Below are 15,795 nucleotides of genomic sequence, written 5' to 3'. Positions count from 1 at the left end.
AAATGGATTTGAACTTGGACACTGTACAGATGATTCTGTAAATCAGAAAACTATTAAAACTCTTTTCCTGAAAATTGATTTTAACATGAAACTGCTACTGGTGACAAGTACTTTCTCAGTTGTCTTCTGAAGTTTAGTTGCTCTTCTGGGCTTCAGAACTGAGACTCATATTTACTATCCCAGGACCAAATTTCTATAGACTGGCTCTTTCCTGGGCTGTTTATTCTTTGGTACCACCTGGAGATTTCTTTGTAGCAAGTTTTATTCTCATGAAAGGGAATTGCTATTAATTTTATTTCTTTAGAGAGAGCTTTTAAAATAAGTCATATTTCATGTGGCAATATAGGAAATTAAATAAAAATACAGCGCTGTTTTAGGTAGGAACAACCATCCACCTCTTCCCATCAATGGGGAAACAAAATGCATGAGCTACAAAGCACCCATTATACAGCATACCAGCAAAGAGTGTTGCACCTCCCTAACAACTTGCGTGGCTGGCACCATGAACAGCTATGTCATTATGTTTGCAATGGCTTACCTGTAGATTTCATCATGCCTTTTGTTTCACTGGGTGTCAGCATCTCCTTGGACTCCTACACTATCAGTATGTTTACCTCAGTATCAGCTTCTGTAAATTTCACTACATCAATATGTAATGCATACTAAATGTGTTCAGATTTATATTTAATGCACAGTATATAAAAGAATAAATAGGCCTGAATTTTTCCATGCAGACTTTCTGTTTCACAGATTATGCTGTATTCTTAAATTATAGAAGAAAATGTATCCAAGCACCCAAATCATCTTTCTTCTATAACTTCTTTCCTTCCAGTTTTGAAATCTTGTGAATCCATGTGATTTTTTGAAGACATGCTTCTTTGTTTGTCATAATTTCTTTGTCTCAGGCAGATGTTTCTTACAGTAACACTTCTGCCAGAAATTGTAACAGCTATCATTTTAGGTGTTAAGAGAAATTTTATTCATTTCAGGCTAATGATTTTGTGCATATGGACTGAATTGCTTTTCCCATGTACTCACGTACCTTAGCTTTTGAAATATATTCTTACCCCAGGAGCTATAATGTTAAGGAGTAAATAGTTTTAAGTTGGAGTCAATAATTCTTTTTCTTTTTTTCATTGACAAAAGCTGGAGAACTTGAAATTGATTTGCATATCGTAACAGTATCTGGCTGGTCTATGTGCTTTTACAACAAAGAGTGCTTTATGAAGTAATCCGTGCAGATGGTTGTGGATGGTTCTTTTCTGTTGGCACAGTGCATCTTCTTTAGCCGTCATATCACAAAAAATGTTGTCATAAACTCTTTGAATTTCTGTTCTTGACAAAGATTGATAGGCTAACCGTTACTGTCATGGTATGCTGCATTATTTATACACAGCAGTTGAGTTCCTTTTTTCAGGTTGTCCTTTGCTGTCAAGCAAAGTATTGCACTCCTCAGTCAAGAGTCATGTAACATTTTGTAGGGTTTTATAGGATCAAAAAGTATGCTACATAAAAGTGTAAAGTTTGACAAAGAGGGGATTTACAATTTTTACCCTCCTCCCCACCATTACCTGCGTGTGGAAAGAAGCAATATTGCACGTTCAGTATTTTGTTGCAAAGGGTATGACTTAAGAGTGATTACCTGAAGGTATGTCACAGAGAATCACGGACTTCCAGAGCTGTTCCTCTCCAAGTGCTTTTAATAAAAGAGTTCCAGGTTCATTGATTGTTATTCACCATGGGCAAAAGGTGTCATAGTCTTCTAAAAAACCCTAACTGTTATAGAGAGCAAATATCTCACTATTTTATTGAAGGTTTGCTATATATTTTTTCTAAGTTTGGAGAAGTAGGGAGGGTTCTTAATTAAAATTCTAATTCTGAGTAAGTATGGATCTCCACTTTAATTTTATTCTTTTTGTCTTGCTTCTTTTATTCTTAACCAACCATGTTTTCTGAAGAAAGGATGGACAGTTCACTTGAGGACTTACTTAAGAATGGTCTGAAGAAATGAAAGACATGAGGAAAAAAAAAAAAAACCCTCAAATTTAGTATCCTCTACTCATGTTAAATGTTTTGTCTGCTCCTCAGTACAGTATGGTCTGAGAGAACGTGGATTGCATTAACTCTTCCCTGCATGATGTCATGCAAAAAGGAGGAAATAAGTACGTGTGTATACATATATTATTTTATATATACCATATAAGCCACATACATAACATGACTTCAAAGCAAGAGTCCCCTAAAGGGTAAATTCAAAGTGGCAGTCTGGGGCAGGGTGGCATGTCAGTGTATCCTTTGCTGATTCTGTTTCACAGATCCTTGTGTCAAATCTTGATGCAGCTTGATGCAATGAGATTTTATTGTCTGAGATTTTCCTGAGGATGAAGTAAAGGCAGCAATAGTTGTACTACGTATTCTGTATACAGAATACAGTCATACTTTGATGCTTGAGTAGCCATGTAGTGCAAAGTGCAGGGTTAGTCAGACATAGTGAAGAATAACATGAACTATTGTTTTTATTTGACACTTGCATTCTTACTGGACCCCTTTCAGAATATTTTAATAAAAGTACAATAGTAATTGGGTTTTGGTGTTTGGTTGTTTTTTTTTTTAATAATGAAGTTCTTCTTAGAGTGTTTATTTAATTTACAAAAATTTGTCAAACTGCAGTTTGTTTCACAAACAGCATATTGCCTATCGCTATGGAAAGACAGCAGCACGGAGCACAGTTCTGTAAGAGTTACTGCAAAGAATATAGTTCTTTCTTTGGGTTTATCTTACTCTTTCATTCCCCATGGCTCTAAGGTTAAATTCTAACACTAATGCTGTGTTAAAAGTTGTGTCACATACAACATAGAGTTTTAATGGTAACAAATCCCTTAATCAATTGTGCTAAGACAAAGTGCACCCATGTAAGCATTTTTTTGTTAAGAACAGAGCCTTTAAAATCAGATTCTGTTCATCAAACTCAGTAGAATTTATAACAAATTAGAGTTCAATATTTCAATATGAATGACCTCTCAAGAGGCACAAAATGCAAATTGAGGGGAATATTGTTGATTCAAAGGTGATATTTATTTTGTTCTGCACAATTTCACAGACATTAAGTCATAAATAAGGGTACTAACATTTTAAGTGAGTTTTACTAATTTAAGTATGCAAAGACTGGTATCTAGTCTTAAGTAGAATTATTGCTTGCTTGTATCTTTGCAGCAGCTCATCTCTGACTGCATTGTATTTGACATCATACTATGGTATTATTTCAACAATTGTTGTTCAAAGTATAGATTTGCCCTCTTTAGCCCTCTTTAGCATCACATGAATGAGACAGGCTAGGTAATTTTCTTGTGGAGCTTTTTGTTTGTTTGTTTGTCCCATTTTCTTCAGAGGTGTGCTGGACTAATTTTATTTCTGTGATGTGATATAATGACAATTGAAAATTTACACCAGTGACTGACAGTAGAATTCGGGCCGTGGTGGGTCAAAAGAACACTTAGTGCAGTTATTTCCCAAACATGGAAATAAATGACTGTTGTTAAAGGACAGCATCTGCTTTATTAATCCCAAACTGTAGGTCATGTCACTTTACTTCAGACCAAAAAAGCCAATACAAATTTTCAGACAGATGAAAAATACAGAGTTAAGTATGGACACTTTGGTCATTGTAGCAGATTTCAGTTTCTGGAAATATAATGGAAAATGGGTAGTGTTCTTCTTGTCAGTCAATATAAAACTTACAAATGGAAACAGTATTTTGTCTTTCTACCTTCATTTTTCTTTCTTGTATTGCATAACTGTAATCAGAAGAACACTGAATCAGGAAACATGTAGTTAAAATGTCCCCTCTCATTTTAATCAGAATATCCATATGGATTTGCGTAATAGGTGTTCCTGCTCCAGGATGTTAATTAATTTATTAATTTAATTAAAGGTTTGGGAATTCAGTTGTCAGAGCTTTCAGTTAACAGTAGTTGTTCTTTCATAGCCAAATGCTTAAGTCCCATGAAGTAAAAAACAAGCATCCTTTGCTACCCCAATAATGCAACAAGAACTGAAAATGAGAAGTCTTGACATATTTGGAATCAGTTCGGAAAACAGATAATGTCTTATGTCATTGACTCTTTTCAAATAGCTCTAGTTCTCCATCAGCTGGACAACATTCAAGACAAAACAGTTAGTACCAACTATGCAGACACATGATAATTCTCTGTGTCATGAAGGCAGCTTAAAGCTGACAGATTAAAAGTAAATAAAATTTAAAATAACCCAGCAAACTAATGCACAACTAGTGTTTTTTGGAACAGATGCACAGAATCCATAAGGGCAGTTTTGTGCAACAATTAAATTTCTTAATTGACTGTTAGACTGGAATTCTTACACCAGGTACTAATCTGAAGTCTATGTGCCAGAAAGGGAATGAAAAAGTTTTGAGTTCCCTTACCACCACTGTCATCCAAAAAATATTATAATGTCAGTACTACTGACATAAACAAGTGGATTTCCGTAACTCTTTACAAATACATGGCAAAAGACTGGCAATTTTTCAATTCAAAAAGCATACAAAATAATGTATGTATTTTTTAATACTTGCCTATCTACAAATGTTGCTTCAAGCTGCATTTGCAAAAATTTTGCAAAACAAAACTGTACTGCACAAAGTATTAGTATTTGTAAAAACAATAGTAAGCAACAGACAGTACCGACACATCTTGTAAAATGAAGCTTGAGATAAATAAAAAATGCATCTAAATATATATTTAATTATCTGAGAAAAAAAATAAATTGAAACTGACCAAAGCCTAGGGCACTCTTTGGGATTATGCCCACTTATCCCATTGGGGACAGGATGCAGTCCTGTATTTCCGTGTATTTGTAGAACTGTGATAGGGTGGGGTTTTTTAAGGGTATTAAAACTGAGGAATTACAAGAATTGAACAGACACTGTGTTTTCTTCCTGAAGGCCATTTTCAATAACATTAGGTAGGAAATCAAAGTAATGTGTTGACACATTGGTAATACTGGAGAATTGTTCAACTTCTGAGCATAGGAAGCAGCCTGTGGTGGTGCATCTTCCAGAGTGTATGTCTTTCTGCTGCTGATCACCTCAATGCTAATTGACTGAATAGGGTGTCTTTACTGAAGAGCAATTGAAGAATAAGGAAAATCTGCTTGGTTAGCATTACTTAAGCAAGCTGAGTCTACCCGTTGTGCCAGTGCTTACCCTGTGTCCCAGGAAGTTTTGGTTCATAGCATAGCATGGTTTTGCAGCAAAGCGTAGCTTTGCTTCTAACTGATTTGTTCTGATTCTGCAACCAAACTGAATTATGGGAGAACTCAACAAACTTCTTTGGGACATGGAGGAGACTGTTGAGGAGTACCGAGGGACTGAGGCCTTTCAAGTCCTTTAGCCTCCATCCCTGCCATGGAGCTGGTGTGTCACAAGTCATAGTGGAAGCCTCCTTAGGGGCACGGTGTGAACCTACAGCAGCTCCAGTCCTAGGGCTCCACATCAAAAATCATTGATTGTGTGTAAACTTACCCTTAGAATTGAATTGCTCAAAACACTTCGATGGCTTTAGTCTGTACTGTTAAACTTCATCCTGGGATCACATGGAATTGGTCTTTGTGTGACTGACACAAAGCCAACGCAGAAGCACACTGCTGGCCTGAGTGCTATGCTCCATGTTTCACAGAAACACAGCTGCGTGCCCGTGCCTGATCCAGATCAAATCTGCGCTGGGTGATTTAAGTGTGTGTAAGTCTGGAGCACATGATGATGTGACCACGGTCACAGTTCTTTGCTTACGAACCGGGTGATAAGCCAATAGCCTGAATTGAAACCACCATTCAGCTTTATGTTGAAGGGAACCTGGAGAGGTAAAATCCTGGGTAAATTCCTTCCCAAGTATATATCCTGAATGACTTCAAATGGAAGAAAGAAAAAAATGATTTTTTGTTAATTTTATCGTCCTTTGCAAGCGAATAGCTGTCAGTGCATCTAAGGGTATCGCATTTTACGGAGTGGAAGGCTCCAGCAAGATGGTTACACAGAGGTGTGGTGTTAAATAAATATAAAATTTAGTTAGCCGAAAGGTATTCAAAAGACATAGAGGTTGTCATTCCTTTCTGGTTTTGGATATCAGCAATCTGCCGTACTTGGAGCTTGTGCATAGCTTTCGGAGAGTTTTATACAGGATTTTTTTTTTTCTTTGACCCACAGGGGATGTGTGTGACTCCAACCCTTGCAAAAATGGTGGCATCTGTCTGTCAGGGCTGAATGATGACTTCTACTCGTGTGAGTGTCCTGAAGGCTTCACAGACCCCAATTGCTCTAGTGTTGTGGAGGTTGGTAAGTGCAAACTTTAAATGCTGGAATAGCTGTTGAGTATCTTTTTAGTCTCTGACTTGCCACCCAGTGATCGTGTCTACGGCGTTTTGTACAGTGCTGTGGTCATTGTGTTGTTCATTACTGGTTTCTTAACTTTATCTCTATTTCATAGATATTTATATCATAATTAACAGACAGTTAAAAGAGTATCTGACAAGTGCATCTGCAGAACATAATCACACAGAAAAATTCAGTGTTCTACTTCACAAAGAGAAAAGATCATAATTGTGACTTAAAGTGCCCAACATTTCTCAAAGATCAATGTAATTAGATATTCCGATATATCCTTCTGCTGATCGATGACCATTTAAAGCTTGGTTTGTGATAGTTTTATGCCCAAATCCAGAGTGAAGAGTAATTACTTAAGGGAAGTTATAGAAACAGTGTAGGAGAAACAGAATAACACATAGTAGTCACTTGTTTGAATTTAAAAATAATCACACAGCTGGAGGTTGTAATTAATCATTATATGGGAGCATAGAGTGCAAGTCCAATGTAGTGAAATTTTGTGATGTGCTTTTGACTCAGAGTAAATGTAAGTATCAGCAGTAACTCCAAAACGTCCAGCAGGTCAGGCTCCTGTCTTAAGAAAGCTTAAGGAAAAAATCAAGGTGCAAGGGGAAAGGTGGCAGACAACTCATTGTGTCACAGGCCATCCCATCATTTTTGATGGAACAGAAAAGCTGCAAGTTGACCAAGCTCTTACATTATCCCAAAGAAGGTATAAAAGTATGTACAGTAGAGCAAAACAATATTGTGATAATTGCCACTGTAATTAACAACTAAATATTAACAGGTCTTCAAAAAAAGCATGTATACCTAGCTAAATTCTTCAAATGTTTCAACAAAATCTCTGTTAGGAAAACAGAGTGAAACATAAGCAAAGAGAGAGCTCAAGTATATGTGGCAACCACAACGCTTATGGAGGCAGAATATTACATTTCTAGTTTGCCATCCAAAGGGAGTATCTACTTGACAATATTGGTTAAGTAAAGGACTTAATATTCCTCTATTAGCTAAATTTCAGAGTGTTAATTTAGTTTGTGTTCGTCCTGTATGATTACACTACATGTATTGATTCAGAGACTAGGCATTACTTTTTGTAAACTTTAAAAATATTTTTTTTAGTAGTCTTTTACTTTCTGGTAAAGGCTGTCTGGGGCTTATTCAGCATTATATTCCCCTAGATAGAGTCATGTAAACCACCGAAAAAAATGGTATTTCATGATAATATTTTTATTTTTCCTATGAAAATGTTGATAAATAGAGCAAGATATTAGTCAATTATACTCCATTAATTCAAACACTGAACAGTTTCAAGTAAAATAATCAGTTGAAAGGTGGGTCTGTGGTGAGCCCAGAAGTGCAAGACCCCATCTGATCACTTTTACCAAGTGTTTATTAGCAGATAGAAGATTGCAGAACAAATGCTAACAAAGGTTACTTCTCTTTGGCTTTTTAAGGAGTTATTGCCCAAAAGCTATATCTCTTAATCCTGAATATCTCAGAAAATTTCTTGACAATTTCCTGTGTAGCTGAAAACACTAAGCTGCTTGAAAATTAGCCATTTGGGATGTCAGGATGCGCTGAATAAGAGGAGGGTGGGGAAAAAAAACCAACAGAGACAGGACCCTATGTCAGTGCGCCTCTTTTTAATGGGCTGTACAGCAAATTTTAAAAGTAGTTGGGTGTTCGGTATGTCCCTCCATTAGATACTCCAGTATCAGACTTTATTCAGTCCTCGTGACAGGACACACTTTATCTCTGGACACGAGCTGGGAAGTCACAAATTTTCAAGAAGCATGCCTCAGACGGGAGGATTTCACAGTAAAAAGTAACAAGGATTTTACTTAATCACACATTAAAGTGGGTAAATAAAAACATTGCCATACAGATAAGAAGTTATGAACTCACATAAATGAAAAAAAGATAGATACATCAAAGTACATAAAGGTAGGAAGATTAAATAAATATTTAGGCAGCAGTCCTACCTAAGTTGATCAACAAAGATTCAAGAGCGTTTGGAAGCTGCATAAACAGTTCAAGGACTTAAGAATGTAACTCCTGTTATTATCTTAATAAAACTAAGGTGTAAAATAACCCAGCGTGATCATAGCACCATATTTCAGTCGAAGAAGATGAATTATTGCTGTTTTTTCTAAGTTTACCCATGGAAAATCATGACTCCTTGGTCATACTTCTCCACTATTTTCTGATCCTGTAACTTTGAGTGAATCTAAAACAAATGTTTTGTAAAATGCTTGTAATAGTAATTTATATATTTTCAATTACTAATCCTATTCTGATCCTACTCTTCCTCCATTGGTAATCCTGCCTTATTTCTTGTTTCCTTTTAATAAATACTATACAGAGTGATGCTGAAGGAGTTGAGATTAGATGATAGATCTATAATATCACACTGTTTGTGCAGCCAGGTAATTTCAATGCTCTGTATATCCCAAAACATTCTAAATATCTGATAAACTGGCAGAGAATAAGATGGAGGCAAACAGGAAAAAGTACACTGTGGTTCTTTCCAGTACAGCACATTCTCCAGTGAGGTAAAAAAGGATTTAACTAAACAGATAAGAGTAAAAGGTAATTATATCAAGCTTTCCAAATAGCAGGATGTTTTCCAGAGATAATAAGGACTATGGCCTGAGTTACCTCTTTAGCTGGCTTCTATCAGTACGTTTGGAAACGTGAATTTTAGCCTAGATTGAAAAGGATTCCCATTTAATTAACATTGGTACTGAAATGCATTACAGACAACAAGTTGACAGACTTTACAACATTTAAATAATTTACAAGTATTTACTCTCAGAAACCATGTAAATTACAGAAATACCATAAACTACAATTGTTACATGCAGTTAATAGAAGTCTTCAATACACACTGTTCAGGAAATTTATTGACATGTCCTAATCAACATGGGTATCTGATGAACGAGAAGTAGCTTAGGCATCGACAGTGGATGAGGGAAGCAATGCCAGTGTGCCTATATGCATTGAAATAATATTGGGGGAATATATTTTTTTTAACATAAAGATTATTCCTGTTTGGTGTGTGCATAGGGGAAAACAGGGAGAGAAATACATGACTGAAGATAAAAGTTAAAGAAAAAGCAGTTAAGTTTAGTATGCTATAAGGCTATCGCAGTATGTACCATGAGTGACCATGTTGTTCACATTTGAAAAATTAGCAACTTTAAATTATTCAGTTTTGATATTCCAAATCTGAAATTCAATAGCTGTCTGAGAGGATAAACTGGTGATCATATTTAGTTTATGTAAGTGGAAAAATAAATGATGTACAGTGACAGGGAGGGTAGAGGAACTGTGAGCACATTAGGGTGGAAAAGCAAGGTAATGATCTTTCACACATAACACAGGAAACTTGGGTCAAGTGCAGCATGGTGGCTGAGAGCAGGGAGGAGAGCTGAAAGGAAAAAAAAAAGAGTTGCTAGTTTTGCATTACGTCTTGATTTGCCAAGTGATTGTAAAGTGATTATGGGGTTCCTTGTTTATCACATTGCAGTGTTTTCCGTATCAGTTTAGTCTTTCCAGTCCCCAAGGGAAACTATTTCTTTGACAGCTACTGTCTCTGAACCTGAGACACAGAAATCAAAGGGGTTCTTCCCTTTTCATGCTGTTAAATAAAAATTCACTACGATGGATTAGACCCAGAGTGCTATGATCAGTTGGCTTGCTGGGTTTCTTTGCACAACCTAGAGTCTCTAGCTTTGCTGTCCTGTCCTCTGCACTGACAGGACAAGAGCTTGTCAAAAAAATTACTAAGGATAAATTTCTGTCATTGTTTTCCAGTCAGTGTTACAGATGCTTTTTAATGCCATGAGTGGAAATGACTGAATGATTTCAAAGATGTTTCTATAGTCCTACAATATGTGACTTTTTAAGGAGGATTGTTTGCGCCACACATTGAACATGTGCACTACTCAATTTCCTAAGGTAGAAATAAGGAAATTAATCCATTTTTACAAAAGAATTCCAATGGCTTAATGTCAAATGTATCTACTATGCAATTGATATAAACATAGCTGCCTTAGCTCTAAATTAGGTAGCCTGAAATAATGCAAATTAAAGCACTGGTGATCACAAAATCAGAGTAGTTGAGGATGGGAGGCACTTCTGAAGGTCTCTAGTCTAATGCCACTGCTCAAGGGAGGATCAGGGGTGCAGGTTTTTCAGGGCCATGTCCAGCTCAGTTTTGAATATTGCCAAGGGTAGAGACTTCACAGCTTCTAATGGCAATCTGCAACAGTGTTTGATCACCTGCACAGTGAAAAACAAACAAACAAACAAACCCAAAAACCCTAAGTATACTTAATTGGAATTTTGAGAATTTTAGTTTCCGCTCATTGTCTCCTTTCCTGTCACTGTGTATCACTGAGGGGACCCTGGCTCTGTTGCCTTTATTTCTATGAGACTTGTCTTCTCCAGGCTTAACAGTCCTCACTCTCTTAGGTGCTCCTCAAACATGAGGTGCTCCAGTCCATTAATGATTTTAGGGAAATACTAATGTCCCTTAGCCTGCTGGCAGTGATCTCCCTAGTACAATACAGAACTAAGTGCAGATTGCTCAGGGTACTGGGAGATAGAGTGTATACTCCAGACTGCAGCATCTGTTGTCACTACTGTGCGTGTAGCGTCACCCAAATGGACTGTATTTATTGCTGTCGTGACAGAATCTGCCTAAGTGACTTATTCGCTGTGTTTCTTATTGGCAACAGAGATATTTTATTATATGGCTGTAAATTCTTCGGTAAAGTGTCATGCTTTGCTCTTGATGCTGATTTATTATTTGAAAAAATTGCAAAAGAAGGGAGTGTCTGCTTATATTTTTCTGTTTATATTTGTCTGTTTATATTTCAATGGTTCTGTTGATACAAAAATGAAACAGCAGAGTTGGTGAGTTGGACCTGTATTTATTTGAATGTAGGAAAAATAATCAGGTTTCAGGGTCAAAGGTTAGTCTCTTCTGGGAAAAGAGTGAAAGAGTGGGAAAGCAACAGTAGAAAACAAGTTTTTCCCTGCTGGGCCTTATCTGTGACACCTGTCTGGATTCTGTGCTGATTTCTTTCCTTGTGGGCAAAGAGGGAAAGTGCTAGTTTTCTAGAGCAACACGTTACTGCTGCAGAGTTCTTTGTAATGGCCAGGTTTCTACTTCTGAGCAATGAAAGGAATTAAGTGGGGCCCTATCAGCATTGCACCTGATTAAAATGAAGCTGATTTTGTGTGAATCTCTGATTTTTCTTTGGTTGGTTTTAGTGGGAAATACCCTGAGGAATTTGCTAAACTATTTCAAGTGCACTTTTGTATTACTTTCTTTATGATTAGAATTTGTAGTGTGACTACTAAACTTCCTCTTAGTGAGGCTGTAGCAGTTGTATGTTCAGTACACTGAAGGCATTTCTCAGTGTTCTGTTCTGAAGTCCATAGCCTGCAGTTTCACATCTCTGTTATAGTGGTGTTTCACATGGAATTCACTATAAACAGATTTTCAAACAGGAACTATCACATAATCAGGGCACTTGGCTCATTAGAAAATATTCTCAAAGGTTACAGAACTCTGTTGAAAGGCAATCAATTGATGTTAATGACAATAATTGTACAAATTAAATCTGAATTTTTAGTTTCTGGTAGCCTGAAGATTGCATACTGCACAGAAATCTAAACAGAGTAGACTAAATGCATGTAAGCAGAATGGCTTAATAAATGGCATTAAATGCAGTGCAGAAAATGTTGTAGTGATAATCGTACATTTTTTGTGCCAAACAATTGCCTTTGATGTTGATTGTTAGTAAATCTGTTGTGAAAATATGGGCTCAAGTCAAAATTGGTAAGAATGTTAAAATAATGGATAATCATAGAATCATGGAATACCAGGTTGGAAGGGACGTCAAAGATCATCTGGCGCAACCTTTCTTGGCAAAAGCATGGTCTAGGCAAGACAGTCCAGCATGCTGTCCAGCTGAATATTAAAAGCGTCCAGTGCTGGGGAATCCACCATGACCTTGGGGAGATTATTCCAATAATGGCTGATTGTTCTCATTGTGAATTTTTTTTCTCTGTTGTCCAATCAGAATCTTCCCAGGAGTAACTTGGACCCATTAACCCTTGTCTTTTCCCTGGGACTCCTTGTAAAAAGATAGCCTCCGCTTTCTTTGTAGCCACCCTTTAAATACTGGAACATGGTAATAAGGTCTCCCCTAAGCTTTCTTTTCTCAAGGCTGACTAAACCCAGTTCTCTCAGCCTCCTCTCACATGACCAGCTTCCTAGTCCTTTGCTCATTTTTGTGGCCCTTTCTGGATCCTCTCCAGCCTGTCCACATCTTTTTTGCATAGCAGGGACCAAAACCGAACACAGCATTCCAGGTGTGGCCTGACAAGTGCTGAGTAGAGTGGGATAATGACTTCTTTATCTCCATAGGTAATGCCCTTGTTGATACAGCCCGGCACCCTGTTGGTCTTCTTGGCTGCAGCAGCACACTCTTTACTTATACTGAGCTTATTGTCCAGCAGGACCCCCAGGTCCCTTTCCACAGAGCTGCTTCCCAGTCGGCTAGATCCCAGTTCCTCTTCTTCTACTCTTCCAGCCTACCCAGGTCTTCCTGCAGGTGGATCCCAGTCTGTGCTGCACCCCTGGATTATGTTTTCCCAGGTGCATGACCTTACACTTGTCCTTATTGAACTTCATAAGGTTCTTGCTGGCCCACTCTTCCAGCCTATCCAGATCTCCCTGCAGAGCAGCTCTCCCTTCTGGAGTGTCTACTTCCCCACTCAACTTGGTGTCATCAGCAAAATTCATAAGGGTACACTTGATCCCATCATCCAGATCACTTATGAAAATATTAAACAGCGTTGGGCCCAATATCAATCCCTGGGGGACCCCCCTTGTGACAGGTTGCCAGTTTGAAAAGGAGCTATTTACCACCACACTCAGGGGGCAGCCTGTCAGCCAGTTCCCCACCCACCACACAGACCACTTGTCTAGGCCATAACGCATCAGTTTCTCTAAGAGGAGGCTGTGGGGAATGGTATTGAAAGCCCTGGAGAAATCCAGATAAACAATGTCCCCCGCTCACCCCACATCGACTGAGGAGGTTATTTTTTCATAGAAGGTTTATCAAGCACATTTTGACTTTGGTGAATCCATGCTGGCTTTTCCCCATCACATGCTTCATTTGCCTTTTGGTGGTCCCCAGGAGGATTTCTTCCATAACTTTCCCAGGAACTGAAGTAAGACCAATGGGCCTATAATTTCCTGGATCCTTCTTTAAATTCTTCTTGTAGATGGGGATGGTATTAACCTTCTTCAAGTCTTCTGGGTCATCCCCTCATATCTACAACTTCTGAAAGATTATGGAGAGCAGCCTCACAATGATGTCAGCCAGAACTCTCAACACCCTCAGTGGATATTGTCAGTGCCCATCGATCTGTAGGGGTCAAGTGCCAGTAATATTTTCCAGACCAACTTTTCCTTCATTGATGGTGGATCTGTGTTTGCAAACACCTCAGTTTTTGTTCCCAAGACCAGGGGCCCAACACTGCTGGTAAAGACAGAGTTGAAGAAAGTGTTGAGAACCTCTGCCTTTCCAGCATTGCTGGTGGCTAATGCTTAATGACTAACGTTTAACAGTAGGCCAATATTTTCCTTCTGTTTCTGCTTGTCATTTACGTACCTGAAAAACCCTTTCTTGTAGTTTTTGACATCTCTGGCCATTTTCAATTCAAGCTGAACTTTTGCTTTTCTAACTACATCTCTGCACACCCCTGGCAATGGCACTTGCCATTCTCAATGGCGATTTGTCCACTTCTTCATCTCTGGTATGCTTCTCTTTTGGTTTTGAGCAGACTCAGAAGCTCACAGTTATACCAAGGGCTCTCCTGATCCATGTGCTTCCCTTACCTTTAAAGGGTAAACTGTTTTTGTGCTTCCAGGAGAGCAGATTGGAGTACTGAAGCTGAAATTCATTGGGATAGTATCACAGAATCACAGAACAGCTGAGGTTGGTGGTGACCTCTGGACATCACCTAGTCTTAATCCCCTGCTCAAGCATGGTTAACCAGGCCATCTCCAGTCAGGTTTTGTCTCCATTTGAGAGGTTGTGAAGGAGACTTCACAACCTCTCTGGGCAACCTGTTCCAGTGTTTAACCATGCTCACAGTAAATAAAAAGTGTTTTCTTGTGTTCAGGTGGAATTTCTTATGTTTTAAGTTGTGCTCTTTGTCTTTGTCACTGGATACCACTGAAAAAGTCTGGCTCCATCTTCTTTAGACCCTCCTATCAGGTATTTTTATACAGCTGGGTAAGATCCCCCCAAGGTTTCTTTTCTCCAGACCAAGCAGTCCCTGCTTGCACAGCCTCTCCTTGTATGAAAGGCGCTCCAGTCACTTCTGCATCTTTGTGGCCCTTTGCTGGATTTGCTTCAGTAAGTCCATGTCGGTCTTGTACTGGGGAACCCAGAACTGGACACAGTACTGCAGATGTGTCTCAGCAGTGCCCTGCAGAGGGAAGGATCACCTCCCTTGACCTGCTGGCAATGCTCTGCCTAATGCAGCCCAGGATGCTGCTGGCAATTGAAAAAAGGTGGCTAATACACTCTTGAGTTTAATCAGAGTATATCTTTTATAAAGCATTTTGAAGTATATGACCAGTCTTAAAAGTCTACTTCGTACCACTGATCTCAAAATGACCATCCACAATGTTTGTAGGTAGTGGAAAGTTCAGTACCTCTGTGAAAAAAATATCCTGTCAAATAAACCCTATCCTGAAGATCCTATCACACTTCTTTTTTTTTGCATTTATGAATTTGTTATTTGAAAGTACAGACTGGCAAGGAATGAGTAGTTGTAGTCACACACTGGAGTGTTTGACAAAAGAGCAGTGAAACATGCTGAGGGAGATTTTATGCATTTTAGTCTAATTAAAAAGACAAACGAAAACATCCAGACTTTTGTTGCCAGAGCTACTGCTCATGATGAGACCTTGAAAAGATAAATAAGGTTTGTGAGCATGGGTTGGTCTGCAAAACACATCTGCAGCCCCTGTTTTCATTGGAGGAATGATGCACTCAGTAATAGATCGTTTTGATTAAAAGCTCCAACACCAATGCCAAGCCTTGCACACAAAAACATTCAGAAAAGGACATATGTAGGTCATGGAGAACTGTCACAAAACAGTGAGGTGTGGACTCTGAAACCAAGTGCTATTTAGTTGGAAATTCCAAGTATATGGAGTCTGCTAAAGGCATGGTGCTCCAGAAACAAGACTTGGCATGCTGCAGATCAGACCTGCCCGGGCTGTGTGTACTGGAAGGGAGGCATCTCCTACGAGCCAGGCCCATTTCCACTGGGTTTCTGTCTGCAGCTGACCAGGATTTTTG

At 38.5% G+C, this 15,795-nt stretch overlaps 1 protein-coding gene across 3 annotated transcripts in view; it reads left to right on the top strand.

Moving 5' to 3' along the window:
* EDIL3 (EGF like repeats and discoidin domains 3) overlaps window positions 1-15,795 on the top strand; it is a 259,990-nt gene that overhangs the window by 68,203 nt on the left and 175,992 nt on the right. For all 3 annotated transcript variants that reach the window (XM_064438134.1, XM_064438131.1, XM_064438133.1), the window contains exon 2: window positions 6,221-6,349. In XM_064438134.1, the coding sequence (XP_064294204.1) occupies window positions 6,221-6,349 (129 nt within the window). The remainder of the gene's footprint in view (window positions 1-6,220; window positions 6,350-15,795) is intronic.

This window comes from Phalacrocorax carbo, chromosome Z, assembly GCF_963921805.1.
Source record: "Phalacrocorax carbo chromosome Z, bPhaCar2.1, whole genome shotgun sequence".
In the NCBI taxonomy this organism is placed as follows: domain Eukaryota; kingdom Metazoa; phylum Chordata; class Aves; order Suliformes; family Phalacrocoracidae; genus Phalacrocorax; species Phalacrocorax carbo.
This window is presented reverse-complemented; position numbering and strand designations above follow the sequence as displayed.